The sequence below is a fragment of the Hypanus sabinus genome, chromosome 3 (genome assembly GCF_030144855.1).
Source record: "Hypanus sabinus isolate sHypSab1 chromosome 3, sHypSab1.hap1, whole genome shotgun sequence".
In the NCBI taxonomy this organism is placed as follows: Eukaryota; Metazoa; Chordata; class Chondrichthyes; order Myliobatiformes; family Dasyatidae; genus Hypanus; species Hypanus sabinus.
The window spans coordinates 12343594-12365219 of record NC_082708.1 but is presented as its reverse complement, the minus strand read 5'-3'; the positions used below and the strand labels follow the sequence as shown (position 1 = coordinate 12365219).

The 21626-nt window shown below is 42.9% G+C and overlaps 1 protein-coding gene across 1 annotated transcript in view; it reads right to left on the bottom strand.

Annotated features, from left to right (window-relative positions):
* Window positions 1–21626, bottom strand: part of nlgn4xa (neuroligin 4 X-linked a) — a 318165-nt gene that overhangs the window by 163589 nt on the left and 132950 nt on the right. The window contains exon 2 of the mRNA XM_059963749.1: window positions 15717–15866. Coding sequence (XP_059819732.1) covers window positions 15717–15866 — 150 coding nt within the window. The remainder of the gene's footprint in view (window positions 1–15716; window positions 15867–21626) is intronic.

The window sequence follows — 21626 nt, the reverse complement described above, 5'->3', positions numbered from 1 at the left end:
TAATTGATTCAAACAATTGGATCACAGCTCCCTGATTCTATCCACATTCCTTGTTCTTGCGATCTTTAATAATCTTACTTGGGTAACAAAGGTGCAGATACATTTCTTCCATAGGAGGTGTAAGGTGCTCCTTCCCTTTGGGCAAGGAGTGAGACCTGCTTAGCCCCCTGATCAGGGTCACGTGAAGCCATGGGAGCAGGAGGTGGATGGTCATATGAGCAGCTGGTGCATATCACAAGTACTGGTTATGTAACCATTGATGCCAGGCCAACAATCTCTGAAGAGTTTTGATAATGGATGCGGTCACTTAACTTGTAAAGACACTGCTTAGAAGAAGGCAATGGCAACCCACTTACGTAGAATTTGCCAACAACAATCATGGTCATGAGTCCATGATTACCCCCATTGTACAAAATGGCAGATAATGATGCTGATGAACCCTCTTACCTAATGATCAATCAATCAGCTTGTATAAATGATATTTATCTGATTAACACAATTCACTGTGAGAGAAGCTGAAAGAGGAATGCTAACTTAATGATTCAAGTGTGGTTTCCATTTGTGTAATTTCGATGCTTCCCTCACCTGCATCTCCTCCAATTCTTGCACATCTGTCCTCACGCCATCTTCTCATTGCCGTTAGCAAGGATAGATAACTACCAAGCCACATACCACTCATCCCAGCACATCCTTTACCATGATCTTCAATGAGATCTTACCACAAACACAGATTTATCTCTGACCCACTCTCTGCTTTCGGCAGGAATCGGTCGCTATGTGACCATCTCCCTTCTGGCACTTACCCCCATTCCTCACAACTATTCAGAGCTCCAAACAGTTCTCCCAGCTGAGGCGGCACTTCACCTGCAAGTCTATTGGCAAACGATGCTGCCAATGCAGCCTTCTCGACATCAGTGAGACCCAACATAGATTGGAGTCCCACACACAAAATGTTGGAGGAACTCAGCAGGCCAGGCAGCATCTAAGCAAAAGAGTACAGTCAATGTTTCAGGCCGAGACTTTTCAGCAGGACTGGAGGGGAAAAAAAAGCCGAGGAGTAGATTTAAAAGTGGAGGAAGGAGAAAGAGAAACACAAGGTGATAGGTGAATCTGGGGGGGGGGAGGGGATGAAATAAAGAGCTAGTTGATTAGTGAAAGAGATACAGGGCTGGAGAAGGGGGAATCTGATAGAAGAGGACTACCTTACCAGGGATAGAGTACCTCTTGTCCTCACCTACCACCCTACCAGCCTCCGCGTCCAGCACATAATTCTCTGCAACTTCTGCCATCTCCAATGGGATCCCACCACCAAGCACATCTTTCCCTCCCCCCCCACCACTTTCTGGTTTCCGCAGGGATTGCTCCCAACGCAACTCCCTTGTCTATTCATCCCTCCCCTCTGTTCTCCCTCCTGGCACTTACTCTTACAAGCAGAACAAGTGCTACACCTGACCCTACACCTCCTCCCTCACTACCATTCAGGACTCCAAACAGTACCTCCAGGTGAGGTGACACTTCACCTGTGAGTCCGTTGAGTTCACCTACGGTATCCAGTGCTCCCGGTGTGGCCTCCTGTATATTGGGGAGACCTGTCATAGTTTGGGATGCACTTCATCAAGCACCTACGCTCTATCCACCAGAAAAAGTGGGATCTCCCAGATGCCTCCCATTTTAATTCCACTTCCCATTCCCATGCGTGAGTCCAAGGCCTTAACAACCGTTGCTATGAAGCCACATTCAGGTTGGAGGAGCAATACCTTATATTCCGACCAGGTAGCCTCTAATCTGATGGCATGAAGGTCAATTTCCTGAACTTCCATTAATAACACCCCCCCCCCCCCCCACCACCACCTTCACCATTCCCTATCCCCTTTTCCCTCTCTTACCTTACCTCCTTACCTGCCCTAAAACCTTTATATGGGTTGCTTACTCCTTATTCATGGGATATAAACTCAGTGGCCACCTTATTAGATAAAGGAGTGACACTCAGTGTGCTCTCCTGTTGCTGTAGTCCATCCACTTCAAGGTTTTATCTGTTGTGCATTCTGAGATGCTCTTCTGCACTCCACTGTTGTAACAAGTGGTTATAAGTCCATAAAACCATTTGACATTCTGTAGGCGCAGAATTAGGCCATTCGGTCTGCTCCGCAATCCATCATGGCTGATTTATTATCCCTCTCAACCCTATTCTCCTGCCTTCTCCCTGTAACCGGAACCCCTAGTAATCAAGAACCTAATAACTTCTGCTTTAAATATGCCCAATGATTTGTTCTCCACAACCATTTGTGGCAATGAATTCCACAGATCCCCCACCCTTTGGATAAAGAAATTCCTTCTCATCTCTGTTCGAAAGGGGTGTCCTTCAATTCTAAGGCTGCCCCTTTGGTCCTGGAAATCCCCACTACAGAAAATATACACTCAACATCCACTCTATCTAGGCCTTTCAATATTCAATAGATTTCAATGAGATCCCCCCCCCCCCCATTCTTCTAAACTCCAGTGAAATCAGGCCCACAGCCATCAAACAATACTCATGTGTTAACCCTTTCATTCCTGGATTCATTCTTGTGAACCTCATCTGGACCCTCTGCAATGCCAGCACATCCTTTCTAAAATAAGGAGCCTAAAGCTGCTCACCGTGCTCTAAGTGTGGCCTGACCAATGTGTTCTGACTCCCCACAATAGAAAACATCCTTTCCATGTCTACTTTTATCTAGTCCTTTCAATATTTAATATATTTCAATGAGATCCCTAGTCATTTTGATCTTCTAAACTTCAGCAAGTACATATTTGGATTATTATTAAATGGTATCTGTTTGTTCCTGACAGCTTATTGAGACAGGTGTATCTCTTCATCCTTATCCTTGGGATGTAAGTGCCAACATTTATTACCAATCCCTAATTCCCCCTGAAGTGTGTAGCTTGATAAGCACGTAAAAAGGCAATTAAGTAATACAGATGGACTCTTCATCCATCCATATTATTGTGTTCAGTTATGTCGTCTCATTATAGGAAGGCTACGGAAGTTTTGGAGAGAGTTCAGAGGAGATTTACCAGGATGCTGCCTGGGTTAGACAGCATGTCTTACAAGGAAAGATTGAATGAGCTAGGGTTTTTCTCTTTGGAGAGAAGGAGGATGAGATATGGCTTGATAGAGGTGTACAAGATGATGAGGCGTAGATACATTGGACAGCCAGGGGCTGTTTCTCAGAGCAGAAATTGCTTTAAGGTATTTGAAGGAAAGTGTAGGGGGAGATATCAGAGGTAAGGTTTTTACACAAAGTGTTGGGTGTATGGAACACACTGCCAGAGGTGGTGGGACAACCAGATACATTAGGGATGTTTAAAAAACTCTTAGACAGGCACATGGACCAAAGGAAAATGGAGAGGTATGTAGGGAGAAAGGGTTAGACTGATCTTGGCGTAAGTTAAAGGGTAGGCACAAAATCATGAGCTGAATGGTCTCTACTGTGCTCTAGTGTTCTACGTTCCAAGAAATGCTACCTGTCCAACTGGTTTTAATATGTGATCTTGGTAATGCAGAAAGTCAGCAGGAATATGGAACTTGCAAATTTCAACAAAGACCACTGAAGCAGCAACCGTCTGTGATTGACAAAGACATGCCAGGTGATGTGGACTTCCAAAAGAGTGGGAAGAGAGAACACACCAGTCCTCATAGAAAGATCTGAAGTGGGAAGAGTAAGTAATTTCAATTTTCAGGATCTCTGAGGATCTAACCTGGACCCAACATATCGATGCAGCCTCAAAGAAGGATAAACAGTCGGTATATTTCATTAAGGGTTTGAAAATATTTGGTATGTCACCAAAAATACTCGGAAATTTCTACATATGTTCCATGGTGAGCATTCCAACTGGCTGCATCACGGTCTGGAATGGGGGTGGGGTGGGGTGGCCACAGGAGCAGTCAGCGGGGGGGGGGGGGGGGGGTGTCCAGACAGGTATATGTAGTTCACCACACCCATGTACCTATTTTTGCACAACTTATTTAGTTTAACTATTTAACATGTATATCCTTACTGTAATTCATTTCTTTCTCTATTATTATGCATTGCATTGTACTGCTGCCACAACACCAACAAGTCTCACGACATATGCAGGTGACATTAAATCTGATTCTGGTCCAGCAACCTGGGTTCAATCCTGAACCTCAGGTGTTAGTGAGGGGGTGTCTGTGATAGGGTAGGCTTCCTCTTGGTAAGCACAGGTGGGTAGATTCAGGCATGAGAAAGAAAATAATTTACTGGGGAAGAGGTGGCACAGTGGGATTTCTTGGAGAGCTAGAATGGTTGGGGTTGGAAAGAGCCTGTAGAAGAGGGGTTTAGGTGGACAGAAGAGGTTTAGATAGGCAAGAGAGATTTGGATGGATAATTTTACAGGACAGGTTTTTTTTATGTACAGATATTGGTGGGTGTACGGAATATGCTACCAGGATGGTGTTCAAGGCAGATAGGATAGAGATGTTTAAAATAATACTATCATTAGAGTTATAGAACAGTATAGCACAGAAACAGGACTTTCATCCCATCTAGTCTGTGCCAAACTATTTAAATTGCCAACCTATTGACATGCACCAAGACAATAGCCCTCCATATCCCTACCACCCATGATTCTATCCAAACTTCTCTTAAACATTGAAACTGATTTTGCAGGCACCACTTGAGTTGGCAGCTCATTCCACTCTCTCACAACCCTCTGAGTGAAGAACTTCCCCTCATGTTCTCTTTAAACATTTCACCTTTCAACTTTAACCCATGAATTCTAGATGTAGTGCCACACAACCTCAGCCTGTTTGCATTTCCCCTATCTATGTCCCTCATAATTTTGTATACCTGTATCAAGTCTCCTCTCAATCTTCTGTGTTCTAAGGAATACATTCCTTACCTATTCAATATTTCCTGACAACTCAGGTACTCCTGACCCAACAATATCTTTGTAAATTTTCTCTGTACCCTTTCAATCTTTTTTCTTCTTTCGACCAAAACTGCACACAATACCCCCAGCTTAGGCTTCACCAATGTCTTATACAGCTTCAACGTCATATAAAACTTCAACATAAGGTTTTGAAGACATTTCAAAACATACTTAAATAGGTAAGGCATGAGAAGGACATTGTCCTAATGTAGTCAATGAGTGTTGATGGGCAAGAAGGTTGGCATGGATGAGTTGGGCGGAAGGGCCTGTTTATGACTGTATGATCCTATGAGGAGTTGACTCCACCCACTAAATCTCTTCCCACCATCAGTAGTCTGTCTTGGAGGTACTGCCTTAAGAAGGTAAAATCCATCATCATAAGTCCCTACCACCCAAGCCATGCCATCTTTTCACAACTACCATCATGAAGGAGGTAAAGAAGCCTGAAGTCCCACACCACCATGTTCAGGAACAGCTAATTCCCTTCATCCATTTGGTCGATAGCCAACTGACATAACCCTAATCACTAGCTCATTATAGCAACACTAGTACCACCTTGTCCACTTTGCAGTAAAATTGGACTTCCCCTTAGAACAGAGATGAGGAGGAATCTCTTTAGCCAGAGAGAGGTGAATTTGCCACAGACAGCTGTGGAGGCCAAACCATTGGGTATATTTAAAGTGGAGGTTGATATCTTCTTAACTAGTAAGGGTATCAAAGGTTCGGGGAGAAGACAGGACAACTGAGTTGAGAGGGGTATTCAACCAGCTATGAAGGAATGGTGGAGCAGACTTGATGGACCGAACAGCCTAATTCTGTTAATAAGTCATAGGAGCCTGTTCCATCATTCAATCATGGCTGATCTTTTTTCTCCTCCTCAGCCCCACTCCCCAGCCTACTCCCCATAGCCTTTGATGCCAAGACCAATCAAGAACCTATCAAGCTCTGCCTTAAATACACCCAATGATCTTGCCTCCACAGCTGCCTGTGGTAATAAATTTTTACAAATTCACTACAGTCTGGCTAAAGAAATTTCTCTGGATGTCTGTTTTAAATGGATGCCCCTCTATCCTGAGGCTGTGCCCTCGTATCCTAGTCTCCCCCACCATGAGAAACATCCTTTCCACGTCTACCTTGTCCTGGCCTTTCAACATTTGAAAGACTTTAATGAGATCCCCCCTCCCCCCCCATCCTTCTGAATTCCAGCGACTACAGACCCAGAGCCATCAAACGTTCCTCGTATGATAACCCTTTCATTCCTGGAATCATCCTTCTGAATCTCTTCTGAGCCCTCCCCAAAGCCAGCTCATGTTTTTTAAGATGAGGATCCCAAAACTGTTTACAATACTCAAGGTGAGGCCTCACCACTACCTTATAAAGCCTCAGCATCACATCCCTGCTTTTGAATGCTAGACCTCTTGAAATGAATATTAATATTTATTTGCATTTGCCTTCCTCACCACCATATATGAAATTTGTGTGTAGAAACTCCTTTGCAGTTATTTGCATTCGATAGTGCCAGCTGTGTGTAGTAATCCACTTCCAAATTCTGTTCTCAAAACTTCAGTGGAACTGAATTTCAGAAGCAGATTACAAGGAAATAGCCTTGTATGGTTAAGCACAGATGATTAAAACTGAGTACTTCTTTCTTACTTAATATTCAGTATTATGAATTCTTACTCTATAATTCTCAATTATACAAATAGCATCACACCTAATTGTCTCAGTCATCTGTAGGTGGCCCAGTTTCTGTGAAAAGGGATTGGATCAATAACAGTAAAGCCCTTAAATGAGGCCAGAACTGAGGACTGTAAGTGAACTGGCACCCTGCTTCAATGGCGTCGCAAAACGCTGCAAATGCTGGAATCTGGAGCAATGAACACTCTGCATCTGTGGGATGAATGGCCAATATTTCAAGTCAAATGCCATCTGTTCTGAAATAGTCTTGATTTTTGACACAAAGTGCTTCCATAGATGCTGCCTGACTTTCTGAGTTTTTCCAGTGTTTTGTCTGGGTTGCCTAATCACTGGTGACCACTTTGATCATTTTGCACTAAAATAGAGTTTTGATTTTGTTCTAATTGTGTTCTTTTCTTGCAACAGTTATGTTGTATTCATGTTTTCCTTGTGAATGCTACTTACATGATGCTATATGATTGTGATGCTACTACAAGTAAATTTTTCATTGCACCTGTTACACATATACTTATGCAGATAAACCTTATTTTGACTTCCACAGTTTCTAAAGTGATTTTCTAAATGCTTTGCATTGTCTGTGCTTTTGTCCCATCAATACTTGAGTCAATATTATTCATTAGAGTATAACCTCTTGAAAAAGTGTGGAGAGAACTTAGAACCATCAACCATCAGGCTCTTGAATCAAAGGGGAAAACTTCACTCAACTTCACTTGCCCCATCATTGAAATGTTCCCACAACCAATACATTCATTATCAAGGACACTTCATCTCATGTTCTTGATATTTATTGCCGATTTATTTATTATTATTTCTCTCTTTTGTATTTGCACAGGTTGTCTTTTGAACACAGGTTCAATGCCCAAGTTGGTGTGGTCTTTCATTGACCTGTTAAAGTTATTATTCTATAGATTTATTGAGTATGCCTACAAAAAAAATTAATCTCAAGATTGCATATGGTGACATATATGTACTTTGATAATAAATGTACTTGGAACTTTGACCTTTTCATTCCTGGGACCAATCTCTTGAACCTCCTCTGGACTCTCTCTAACGTCAGCACAAAACTGCTCGCAATGTTCCAAGTACAGTCTGTCCATTGCCTTATAAATCCTCGGCTGAAGTGTGTCAAAGAGCCTGTTTCTATGCTGTACTCTTTTATGTTTTGTTCCATGTTAATGGCCCTCTACCTTTTTGTCTTCTAAAACAACAAAGCTCCCATTCCCTCCCTCATTTGACCTGATATCCATTTGCATGACTTGATGTCAACTTTTATATGTTACGGTTAAAATGACACAGAAGGAAGCCTTAAGTTCCTCCTGATTTCTTTCTCCATTAACCAGCATTAAGGGATAACGTACGCTAGCTAGTTAACCTAGTAATGAGGAACTCAAGGATCTAATTGCACAAGGAGGTATTGAGTCCACGGTCTTGAAGCATATTGATTAGTTTTGAGGGGATGATGGTATTGAATGCTGAGCTGTAATTGATAAGGAGCATCCTGATGTATCATCTTTGCTGCCCAGATGTTCCAGGGTTGAGTGAAGAGCTAGTGAAATGGCATCTACTGTGGACCTGCTGGTCAACCTCTCAAAGCACTTCATCACTGTGGATCTAAGTGCTACTGGATGACAGTTACAGAGACAGGTCACAGGTATTTCAATAATTATACCACTACGTTACTTTTTTCTTCACACTGGTATAATTGTTGCCTGCTTGAACTGCTGAAGTCAGGGGTTAAAAACCTCATTGAACACTCCAGCCATTTGACTAGCACAGGTACTAAGTACTTGGCCACGTTCCCCATATGGGCCAGATGCTTTTCATGGGATCATCCCCTGAAGGCTGCTCACGTGTCAGTCTCAGGGACTGAAATGACAGGATCATTGGGAGCTGTGGGAGCTCGTGAAGGTCCCTCCATGTTTTGACGTTCAAAGCGAACAAAGAAGGCATTGAACTCATCTGGAAGCGAAGCACTGTTGCCGCCTATGTCGCTTAATTTAATTTATAAGAGGTGATAGTATTCAAGCCCTGTCACTGAAAGGAAAGACAGTAAGAGATTTGAAAGTAGTGGAGGGAGGGGGAAATGCGAAATGATGGGAGAAGACCGGAGGGGGTGGGACGAAGCTAAGAGCTGGAAAGGTGATTGGCGAAAGTGATACAGAGCTGGAGAAAGGAAAGGATCATGGGATGGGAGGCTTCAGGAGAAAGGGGGAGCACCAGAGGGAGATGGAGAACAGGCAAACAACTAAATTTGCGACTGATCTGGCCCTTATCAGATTGTGGATTTCAAGGTTCATTCAGGGCTTCTGATGGTGGAAGACTCTGAATGATTTTATGGGGACTCATTCGTCTACAACTGTTTTAATAAGTCAGTTACAACCATGGCGCATTCATTCAGATCCACAGATGAATCCTTGAACACGGCCGAGTCCAGTGACTTGAAGCAATCGCATAGCCACTCCTCTCTCTCTCACGACCACCCCTTTGTTGTCCTAATCCCTGCAGCTGTGCTCTTTAGCCTCTTTGGGTATGCAGGTAGGAGAAGGACAGCCAAGTGATCCGATTTCCTAAAATGCGGCCTGGGCATGGAACAGTAGGCATTCCATATCTTAGTTAACATATGAGAGTGTTTGAAGTCTCTGGGCCTGTACTCGCTGGAGATTATAAGAATGAGGTGTGATCTCATTGAAATCAATTAAATATTGAAAGGAGTGAATGTAGAGAGTATGTTTCCTGTAGTAGGGGAGTCTCCCATCACAGGGTACTGCCTCATAATAGGACACCCCTTTAGGACAGAGGTGCGGAGGAATTTCTTTGGGCAGAGAGTGAAACTGTGGAACTGATTGCCACAGATGGCTGTGGTGGCCAAGTTATTGGGTTCATTTTAAGTAGAGATTAATGGGTTCTTCATTAGACAGGGTGTCAAAGGTGACAGGTAGAAACATAGAAACATAGAAAACCTACAGCACAATACAGGCCCTTCAGCCCACAAAGTTCTGCCGAACATGTCCCTACCTTAGAAATTACTAGGCTTACCCATTGCCCTCTACATTTCTAAGCTCCACGTACCTATCCAAAAGTCTCTTAAAAGACCCTATCATATCCGACTCCACCACCGTTGCCGGCAGCCCATTCCACACCACCCTCTGAGTAAAAAACTTACCCCTGACATCTCTGTACCTACTCCCCAGCACCTTAAACCTGTGTCCTCTTGTGGCAACCATTTCAGTCCTGGGAAAAAGCCTCTGACTATCCACACGATCATTGCCTGTCATCATCTTGTACACCTCTATCAGGTCAACTCTCATCCTCCATCGCTCCAAGGAGAAAAGGCCGAGTTCACTCCACTTATTCTCATGAGGCATGATCCCCAATCCAGGCAACATCCTTGTAAATTTCCTCTGCACCCTTTCTATGGTTTCCACATCCTTCCTGTAGTGAGGCGACCAGAACTGAGCACAGTACTCCAAGTGGGGTCTGACCAGGGTCTGAAGTAGCTGTAACATTACCTCTTGGCTCCTAAACTCAATCCCACGATTGATGAAGGCCAATACACCATATGCCTTCTTAACCACAGAGTCAAACTGTGCAGCTGCTTTGAGTGTCCTATGGAAGATCCCTCTGGAAGTTTACCTTTTACCTCCAAGTAAAAGGCAGGAGAATGGGGTTCTGAGAGACAATAAATCTGCCATGATGCAATGCTGGTGCAGAATTGATGGGCCGAATGGCCAAATAATGCTCCTGTGTCTTCTGGTCTTCAGGCACGCGGTGTCTGCACTGAACTTGAAGCCAGATTAAACTACTCCCTTCTGCCCACACATGATCGATATTCTTCCATTCCCTGCATATCATTGCGCCTGTTCAACAGCCTCTTAAACAGCAAAATTGTACCAATTTCCTGCAAAATCCCAGCAGCATTCCAGGCATTTATTACTCTCTGTTAAAAACTTATCCTACATGTCCCTTTTAAGCTTCCTTCCTCTCATCTTAAATGCATGTCTTCTCATATGTGACATTTCTATCCTGGGCACAGTTTACCATTTCTTGGCATCTCATAAACTTATAAACTTCTATAAGCTCCCTGTTCAAACTCCAATGCTCTAGAGAAAACAACACAAGTTTGTCCAAACTCTGCCTGTGGCTCATACCCTCTAATCCAGGCAGATCCTGGTAAATGTCTTCTGCATCATCATTACTGTGTGTCATATGATGGAGATGATCATGGACTTCCATTTGTCTTTTGACCCCCTTCAGCCTGTCTTTATTATTCTTTTCTCTTCTCTATAGATGCTGTCTGGCCTGCTGAGTTCCTCCAGCATTTTGTGTCTGTTGCTTGGATTTCCAGCATCTGCAGATTTTCTCTTGGTTGCGATTATCAACACTCTTCAGAGATTGTCTACCTGGTGCCAGTGGTCACATAACCAGGACTTGTGACATGCACCAGCTGCTCATACAACCATCCACCACCCGCTCCCATGACTTTATATGACCCTAATCGAGGGGCTGCATTTTGCCCAAGGGTGACCTGCAGGCTAGCAGAGGAAAGGAGACCTTACACCTCCTTTGATAGAGACATACCTCCACCCCACCATCTGAATGTCTTCTGCACCCTTTCCAAATCCACTACATCCTTCCTATAATGATACTTTGATTTTGACTTTTGACCCTGTAATGGGGCAAGCAGAATTGCACACAATACTCTCATTGTGGCCCAGCCAGTTTTACACAGCTGTGAATTGACTTCCTGATTCTTATTCTCAATGCTCCGACCACTGGAAGCAAACATACTTTAATAAAGACAATTAATGATTTTAAAGATCAGCTTTATTTGACACCTGTACATCAAAACTTACAGTGACATGCATCCTTTTGTGTCAAAACCAAATCAGAGGGGATTGTGCTGGGGAGCCCACAAGTGTCGCCACTTTTCTGACATACTTGCAACTCACTAAACCTAACCGTACGTCCTTGGAATGGACGAAGACAAGGATATATCAAAGTCAAAGTAAATTCACTATCAACGTACATATGTGTTCCATATTCAACCCTGGGATTCCTTTTTTTGCAGTCATACTCAATAAATCCTTTGAAAAATAACCATAACAGAACCAATGAAAGACTGCACCAACTTGGGCATTCATCCAGTATGGAAAAGACAACAGTTATGCAAATACAGAAAGAAAGAAATACTAATAATAAATAAAGAAGCAATAAATGTCAGGAACATGAGATGAAGATCCCTTGAAAGTGAGTCCAGTGGTTTGGGGAACATTTCAATGATGGGGCAAGTGAAGTTGAGTGAAGTTATCCATTTTGGTTCAAGAGCCTGAGGGGTAGTAATTGTTCCTTAACCTGGTGTTGAGAGTCCTGAGGCTCCTGTACATTCTTCCTGATGGCAGCAGTGAGAAGAAAGCATGGCCTGGGTGGTGGAGGTCCCTGATAATGGATGTTGTTTTCTTGCAAGAGCATTTCATGTATATGTGCTCAGTTGTGATGGGCTGGGCCATATCCATTACTGTTTGTAGTACTGTTCATGGACTGTTGGTCAGACTCCCATAAGAAAGGAGACTACATAGCATGCACATCAGGACCACCAGACTCAAAAACAGTTATTTTCTCCTAGCAGTAAGGCTGGTCAACACCTCCACCCACTAACCCACCCCACCACCACTACTTTATCATTTCCTGTCAGTCACCTTATGTACGTACTCTCCTGTACCTAGCATCTCTTCATGGATATGCAATCAATCCATGGATATAAGCTATCTTATGCATTTACAGTATATTTATTGTTTTTTTTAAATTATTATTGTGTTCTTTTTCTTATTGTGTTTTTTATGTGTTGCATCAGATCCAGAGTAACAATTATTTTGTTCTCCTTCACATTTGAGTAAAGGAAATAACATTAAACAATCTTGAATCTTGAATTGTAAACAATCTTGAAACCAAAGTACCTGTAGGAAACCTACAGAGTGATGGGGAGAATGTACAAACTCGTTGCAGACCGTGGTGGGTATTAAACACCAAATCCTTGTCGAGTAGGATCTGAGCTGTGGATTCAATGTCAGTTTAATCCAGTCAGCATTGTTGTGAAGGATGGAAGAATTTCCCTATTGATAAAGGGAGGCATGGTAACGTGGCGGCTAGTGTAACACTTTACAGTAGAGTTCAATTTCTGCTGCTGCCTGAAAGGAGTTTGTATGTTCTCCTCATGGTCTTGTGGGTTTCCTCCCATAGTACAAAGATGTATCGGTTGGTAGGTTAATCGGTCAATGTAAATTGTCCCATGATCAGGCTACTACTGTCAGTGTGGCTCGAAGGGATGGAAGGGCCTATTCTGTGCTCTATCTCAATAAATATTGCAAATAAGTAATAAAATTTGTTGTAATATAGAACATCATACAGTACAGAACAGTACAGGTCCTTCAGCACACGTTGTTGTGTCAATCTTTTAACCTACCATAAAATTAATCTAACACTTCTCTCCTACATAGCCCTCCATTTTTCTTGCATCCGTGTGCCTACCTAAGGATCTCTCACATCTCCCTACTGTTTTCATCTCCTCCACTACCTATGGCAGTGTGTCCTACAAAGCTACCATTCTCTTTGTAAGAAACCTACCTCCGATATTCCACCCCCCCCCCCATACGTTCTTGAGAAACCCTGAGAAAAAAGGAACTGACTGTCACTCTATCAATGCTTCTTATCACCTTGTAGAACCTCCTTCAAATCACCTCTCACCTTCCTTTGGCCCTAAAGCTCACTCAGATTCATGCTCTTGAATTCAGGCAGCATCCTGGTAAATCTCCTCTGCACCATCTCTAAAGCCTCCACATTTTCCTACAATGAAGCAACCGGAACTGAACACAATATTCCAAATGTGATTGAACCAGAATTTTATAGAGCTGCAATGTTACTTCCCTGTATGGAATTTCAGTCAAAATCTGTTCCCTGTCTAATGAATATGAAATATTCATTGGACAGGGAAAAGCTGTCAGAATAAAAATGAATAAAGGCATGATGGATTTTTGTTGACTCTATTCTGGGGAAGGCAACCGATGGCAAAGTTCATGTTCGTAATAATAGTGATGATGGTGATTCATTGACTGTATTAAAGCCTGAAGTACAAAATGAAGCATTGAAATGGAAAATATCTCTACTAATGGGGCCAAATTAATCTGAGGATCAGCCTTTGAACCCGTCAATTCAGTTTGGTTCAACAATCTTCTCCAGGACAATTCAATTGAGAAACCATATACAAAAGATTTGCTGAGCTAAAAATTCCTCTGTGTTGACAAATGACTCAGTCAAATCTCCTTTAAAATTTTCGCCGCTCAACTAAAACTGATGCCTTGTGGTATTTGCTATTTTCATCATGGAATAAAAAAAGACTCTGACTGTTTAACTTATCTCTGCTTCTCATATTCTGATGTACTGCTTTTGGGGCTCCTTGAAAGTCAGAGGCTCCATAGAAAAAAATTGCTTGACAATTATCATTCAACCATACACGAGTACAGCTAAATGGAACAGTGTTCCTCCAGGGCCAAGGTACAAAACACATTTCCAACAGCACACAGCATGCTGCGCATTGCTCAATCTCTCCTTATAGCTAGTACTCTCTAATCAAGGAAACATTCTGGTAAACCTCATCTGCACGCTCTGCAAAACCTCACATCCTTCCTGGGTGACCAGAAATGAACACAATACTCCAAATATAGCCCTTCACAGTTTTATATCACTGGAATATGTCTACCCAGCTTTTATATGCTCCACCCCAACCACTGAATCCAAGTGCGGATTGTTGAGAAAGGCTTTCAACAGAGAGGAGATATTTGTCCTTCCAGACCTGGGAAGCTTTGAAATTCTCCACTCCAAAGGATGATCAACTCTGCAGTTCAAATCTGAGCTTGATTTTTGGACAAGGAAATAAAAAGGGGGAAGGTGGACAAAGTTCAGGAATGGTCATCTTATTTAGAAATTTAAGGAAATTCAACATGTTATCGAAGACTGATACACAATGGAAAGCATTCTGACTGATTGCACGATTGAAAAACTCCAATACACAGAAACGTCAGAGGCTTCAGAGAGTGGTGGACTGCACAGCCAGTTTCATCACGGATACAGCTTTCCCCACCATTGAGGGTGTCAACTAGAAGTGATACCTCAGGAAGTCACTCACAATGTTGCCATCAGGCATGTGGTACAGGTGCCTGATAACCCACACTTCAACATTCAACAACAGCTTCTTCCCCATTGCTATCACTTTCTCGAAATGACCTCTAGGAAAAAACCACCCAGGAAAAAAATGAATCACCATCATCTGTGGCCTGGAGGAATGTTGTTTTGTTTGGTTGTGGAGATTTGACTGAGTCATTTGTCAACACAGAGGAATTTTTAGCTCAGCAAGTCTTTTGTATATGGTTTCTCAATTGAATTGTCCTGGAGAAGATTGTTGAACCAAACTGAATTGACGGGTTCAAAGGCTGATCCTCAGATTAATTTGGCCCCATTAGTAGAGATATTTTCCATTTCAATGCTTCGTTTTGTACTTCAGGCTTTAATACAGTCAATGAATCACACCACACTGTATCCCTTTCTCGATCTTGCACTAGTGACATTGTTTATTGTGTTGGTTATTTTGCAAATGTACAAGGCATGTATAATTTAGGTTAATTTGTGCTAACTTATAAGTTAACAAGAATGTATTTGTGCAAGAGATCTCAATCTCAAGTCCATTATTGTCTGACTGTATATACATACAACCAAACAAAACAACATTCCTCCAGGCCATAGTACACCCACAAAACATATATGACACACAGCACATAAAACAATATATTACCAGAAATAAGTTAATAAAATCCAAGTTTTACACAGCACCGGTAAGCAGTAAACAGCCTGCTGGCAAGACCTCAGTGGCAACAGGGTGGCAGGGCCAACTTGTTTACTTTTGTTCTGAAGTCATAAGTTACCACTGTCAGACTGAGATGCACATTTGAATGAAAACCACTGTTATAATACAACATAGAAAACAAGGCTTTGAAAAGCCTGAGCCAGTGAAAGCTGTCTTATCTATCGTCACTCACCTAACACTCCCAGCCTGTAGTTGAGTGTGACCACGATGACATTGCCATAACTTGCCAGGACGCTGCCATCAATCAGGTTACCGGTGCTCTCCATGTATGATCCACCGTGGATGTACACCATCACCGGCTTGGGACCACTGTCATGTATATCTGCAAGGAAATGAAAAGTCCATTTTCAGACACTAATATAGTGCACATGGGGTATAATCATGCATAGGCACACATAGAATAGGGTAAGATCCCTCACACAAACACAAACTTGTCTGCACAGTATACCAAGACGCATACACACACACACACACACACTCACACACAACACATATACACATACACACACTCACACGTACACACTCACCCACAAACATGCACTCACACACACACACACAGTCACACATACATACACACACACAAACATACACACACGCACACACTCATACATACATACACACACACATACATACAAACACATAGAGACAGACACACATGAACACACATACATATACACATTCACACATACTCCGCATACACACACATATACATTCTCACAGATACAGAGACACACACACACACACATTCTCACAGATACAGAGACACACACAGACATTCACACATGCGCACTTGCGCACACACACACACACATACACACACACACACACACACACACACACTCAGCGTTTAGAAATGATATATGAATGGTTAAAACAGGAACAGGGTCAGAGTGCCATCATTCATAGGATTCACAGCATTCGTTGTAAGGTTGGGGCTCCAAACATGCTACAATACATTACAGGTAGAACAAGGAACTTTCCATCTTCCAATGCATACTTTACATGTGGAAGGTTGAAATTAAGTTCATGCATGAAGTGCCATTTCTTTGGAGCTTTGATCTGTGCTTAGCTGCCGTGATGGATGGAGCACATTGAACCGTGATCTTCTTGTGGTCAAATCGCACACTGGCACTCCTGATTTCAGACGTGAGAGTGTTCAGCTGCACGCAGACCAAGCCCGTGGTTAGAACACCCTCAGCTGCTTTTGCACCTTTGGTCCCATACCCCTCAGCTACCCAACTGATTCAACCCTGAAAGTCTTTGATGCATTGCCTTTTTAAGGACTGTAGAGGTTATGGACAACCTTATAGTTCACCTCATAGAGGAACCATCCCACAGAGTTAAAATGGGCTGGGACTGAGTCAGAAAGACAAGGATAAATCCATGTCTGATCCCTAAATCCCAGAGCCACTAGTACCGTCCCCCATCCAAATTGGATTAAACTCATTCAAAAGGGGTGGCCATCGAAGTGGGATTGATACCCGCACACTAAGCTGTAGGCTCTCTGTTGATGAGAGAGGCTACAAATCAAAGTACTTAATTGCAATCCTCGTGGCCTCGTCGTTTAGTCTTTGAAAGGGAAAGGAGCTGCAGCAAAGTGGGGTAAAAGGCAGAGAACCATAAGGCTGGAGAAATCATCTTACACAAAGAAATTCCCACTTAATTCCCACATATCCCACCCAACAGAAGTTTAATCTCTGAAGCATGTCAGCATTCAGGATGAAGAAAAGATAGAGCAAAAAATAAAAATTCACAATGCACACAAAAAGTGCGCGACTTAAGTAAAGAACGAAAGAAAAAAAGATGGCTTGGAAGAACCTTGGTTCTCATGCATTGGGTTGTGGGGGGAGGCGTTCGAGCACACACAAAAAAAAGATACCTTCATCTTCACCATCATCATTACTGGTTATATCATCAGCTGGTTTCTTTGTGTTGGCTCCTAGGTTCAAAAAAAGAGATGAGGAGAACAAAGGGAAAAAAGAGACTCCAAAGAAGAAAAAAAAGACAAGCACAAGTTTGCCAAAAGGAAGCAAACATTAATCTAAAGAGAGAGAGAAAAAACTCTTCCAAAAAACCAGAACCCAGCATATTAGACTAATATTGTGTCGATGTTGAAGAAGCTTTGAGATGGCAAAACAATCCTTTAATCAGAAAAAAAGTTAACCAGGTGAACCTCCCCACCAATATGTCAAGAAAGTCAACAACAAAAATTGGTCTTTAAAGCACACGGTTCCAAAAACAACCAAGTAATCAGAACGACACCAAAAAAAGGAAAGACAAGGAATTTTAAAAACTTCACAGTGATCAATCGGTGTTCCTTCTCCTTAAAATGTATTTGTTTATTTTTTGAAATACAGGGTGGAATAGGCCCTTCTGGCTCTTTGAACCATGCTTCCCCGCATGGGATTTAACCCTGTCTAATCAGGGGACAATTTACAATGACCAATTAACCTACCAGCCAGCACATCCTTGGACTGTGGGAGGAAACCGCATGGTCACAGGGAGAATGTACAAATGCCTTACAGGTGGGAATTGAACCGGGGTTGCCTGTACTGTAAAGCACTGTGATACGCTGCTGTGCTGATAAACCTCACTGCAAGCAGGAACCTCAGGGGAGGGCACCCATCTGCAAACGGGCGGGTGGTACTCAGACGGAAACAGGGATGGTCAGCCTCACGGAAAATTAGCAGCGATCATATTCTAAGTTAACCAACAATTGGACTAGTCTGGCTTTGATAAAGCCTTGGTGAAAAATTCTCACAGATCAGAATGTCCACATTGTTCTGTCTCAAGATGTGGGAATGCATTATGTCTGGGATTCCATTTCAATTCATGGCAGAACATGAGTCAAATCTCAAGCAATGGGGCACTCATTGCCCTCTCCTGGGCAGTCTTGGCAAAGAGGTCAGTCATATGGGTTCACTGTGGGTTGTTCTTATAACCAGTGAAGACCACATCTACATTAAAAAGCTTCCTAAAACAGGTCTAAACCTTGGAATTCTCTACTCACTAACATTATTTGAGAGCTATCACCCTATCACCTAAAGAACCGTAAGACATCAAGGAAGCAGCTTATACCACATAAGATTATAAAACACAGGAGTAGGTTAGGTCATTCAGCCCATTGAGTCTGCTCCACCATTCTATCATGGGTGATTTATATTCCCTCTCAACTCCGTTCACCAACCTGTTGGCCATAATTTGGCCTTCACAGCCGTCAGTGGCGACGAATTCCATTGATTTACCACCCTGTGGTTAAAGCAATTCCTCCTCATTTCCGTTCTAAAGGGTCATCCTTTCATTCTGAGGCTGTGCCCTCTGGTCCTAGACTCCTCCACCCTCTCCATTTCCACTATATAAGGAGTAAGTCAGTTGAACAATTGAGTCTGCCCCACCACTCACCAGGATCTTTCACATCAGTTCTATCTCCCTGCCTTGTCTTTTCCCTTCAGAAATCTATCAAGGATACGAGCCATTCTACAGATTTGGGAAATCCAGAGCAACACACACAAAATGCTGGAGGAACTCAGCAGGTCAGGCAGCATCTATGGAGAGGAATATAGAGTTGACGTTTCAGACTTAGACCCTTCATCAATACTGGAAAGGAATGGGGAAGAAGCCAAAATAAGAAGAATAGGGAGGGGAAGGAGGTAGAAAGTGATAGGTAAACACGAGGAAATCTGCAGATGCTGGAAATTCAAGCAACACACGCAAAATGCTGATGGAACGCAGCAGGCCAGGCAGCATCTATAGGAAGAAGTACAGTCGACGTTTCGGACTGAGACCCTTCATCAGGACTAAGGTAATAGGTGAAGGCTGGTGGGTGGGGGGAGGGGAGATGACTCTGATAGGAGATGAGAATGGGCCATGGGAGAAAGGGAAGGTGATAGGCAGGTGAGGAGAAGAGAAGGGTAGAGTGGGGGGGGGGGGGCAGGGGTGCAGAGTGGGGAATTGAAAAGGGAAAGGCGAAAGTTACCAAAAGCTGAGGAAACCACTTTCATGTCATCAGATTGGAGGCTACCCAGACGGAATAGGAGGTGTTGCAGTTCCAACCTAAAAGTGGCCTCATTGTGGCAAGAGGAGAGGCTATGGACCGGATGTCAGAATGGGAATTGGGATTAGAAGTAAAACGTCTGGCCACCAGACATTTTTTGAGTTTTTGTATGGATGGAACACAGGTCCTCAACAGAGTGTTCCCCCAATCTATACATGCTTCACCAATACAATAGACAACCCCAATAGATTCTCAGGTGAGGTGTTGCCTCCTCTGGAAGGCCTGTTTGGGGCCCTGAATGGAGGCGAGGCTAGAGATTAATGGGCAGGCGTACTACCCCTTCCACTTGCAGGGATGAATGTCAGGAGGGAAATTAGTGGGGAGGGGTAAATGGATGAGAGAATTCAGGTGAGGAACAACCTCTGCAGAAAGCAGAGAGTGGGAGGAAGGTAAAGATGTCTTTGATGGTAGGGTTCCATTGAAGATGACAGAAATTGTGGAGAATGATGCCCTGGATCTGGAGCCTCATGAGGTGGTGGTGAGGACAAGGAACTCTGTCACTGTTGAGGTGATGGGAAGATGGGGTGAGTGCAGATATCTGGGAAATGGACGAGGTGCAGGTAAGGTCAGCATCAATGGTGGAGGAAGGTGAAACCCCTTTCTTTGAAGAACCCCTTTCTCTGATGACCCAAAAAGGAAAGCCTCATCCTGTGGCAGAGACAAAGGAACTGAGAAAAGGAAATGGCATTTTTACAGGATTGGTACAGTCTCGATAGCCATGGGAGTGAATAGTTTATAAAAGGTATCAGTAGTCAATTTGTCTCCAGAAGAATTTCTAAGAAGAGATTGGTTGATTTCAAAGTTCAAAGATCAAAGTACAGTGCTATGCAGTAGTCTTAGCACATACTGTACCTGTATATAGCTAGAGTAACTAAGAATTTTGCACTTGAAATTGGTTAAAATAGAAAGGTAGTTGGGAAGCAGAAATAAGAGTACTTAGGTTTGTATTAGCTCAGTTGTTTTTGGTAAAATGCATTGAGGTAATATACGGTCTGTGCAAAAGTCTTAGGCACCCTAGCTATATATTACGTATGTACTTAAGTCATTTCAACAGTTCTGTAAATTTATTATCAGATTACCTTTACACAGTGGCTATTTTATTAACTCCCTCAAGTACCTAAACAAGAGACAGCTGAGGATACGTTTGTGGTCTTCTGCCACTGCAGCCCATCCACTTCGAGGTTTGACATGTGTGTTCAGAGATGCTCATCTGCACACCACTGTTGTAATGTGTGGTTATTTCAGAACAAGAAGCAGAATCAGGTTTAATGTCACTGGCATATATCATGATATTTGTTGTTTTGTGGCATCAGTACATTGCAACACATAATCATAAAAATATTTAAATTCCAGTAAGTATATCTAAAGGATATATTAACTAAGTAATACATAAAGTGAAGAAAAATAATAGTATGGTCATGTTCATGGGATCAGAGTCCATTCAAAAATCTGATGGCAGAGGGGAAGAAGCTGTTCCTGAAAAGTTGAGTGTGTATCTTCATTCTCCTGTACCTCCTCCTCTCCTATTGATGGGGGTCCTTAATGATGGATGATGCCTTTGATGGAGCTGATTGAGTTTACAACTTCCTGCAGCTTTTTCCAACCGTCTGCTGTGGCCTCTCCATATTGGAAGGGGCAGGAGTCACTGAATACTCTCCACGGTACATGTTTAGAAATTTGTGGATGTCTTTGGTGACATACCAAGTATCTTCAAACTCCTAATGAAATATACCTGTTGTGGTGTCTTCTTTGTAACTGCATCAATACGTTGGGCCCGGGATAGATCTGCAGAGGTGTTGACACCCAGGAACTTGAAACTGCTCACCCTTTCCACTGCAGAGCCCTCGATGAGGACTGGTGTGTGTTCCCTCACCCTCCCCTTCCTGAAGTTCACAATCAATTCCCTGGTCTTACTGATGTTAAGTGTGTAAGATTTCACTGCTGTGTAATAAGCTGTAGGGCTTCACCGATAATGTAATGGTCTCTCCGTAGCAGCAATGTTTGGGTTATGACTGGAGATAACGGGGT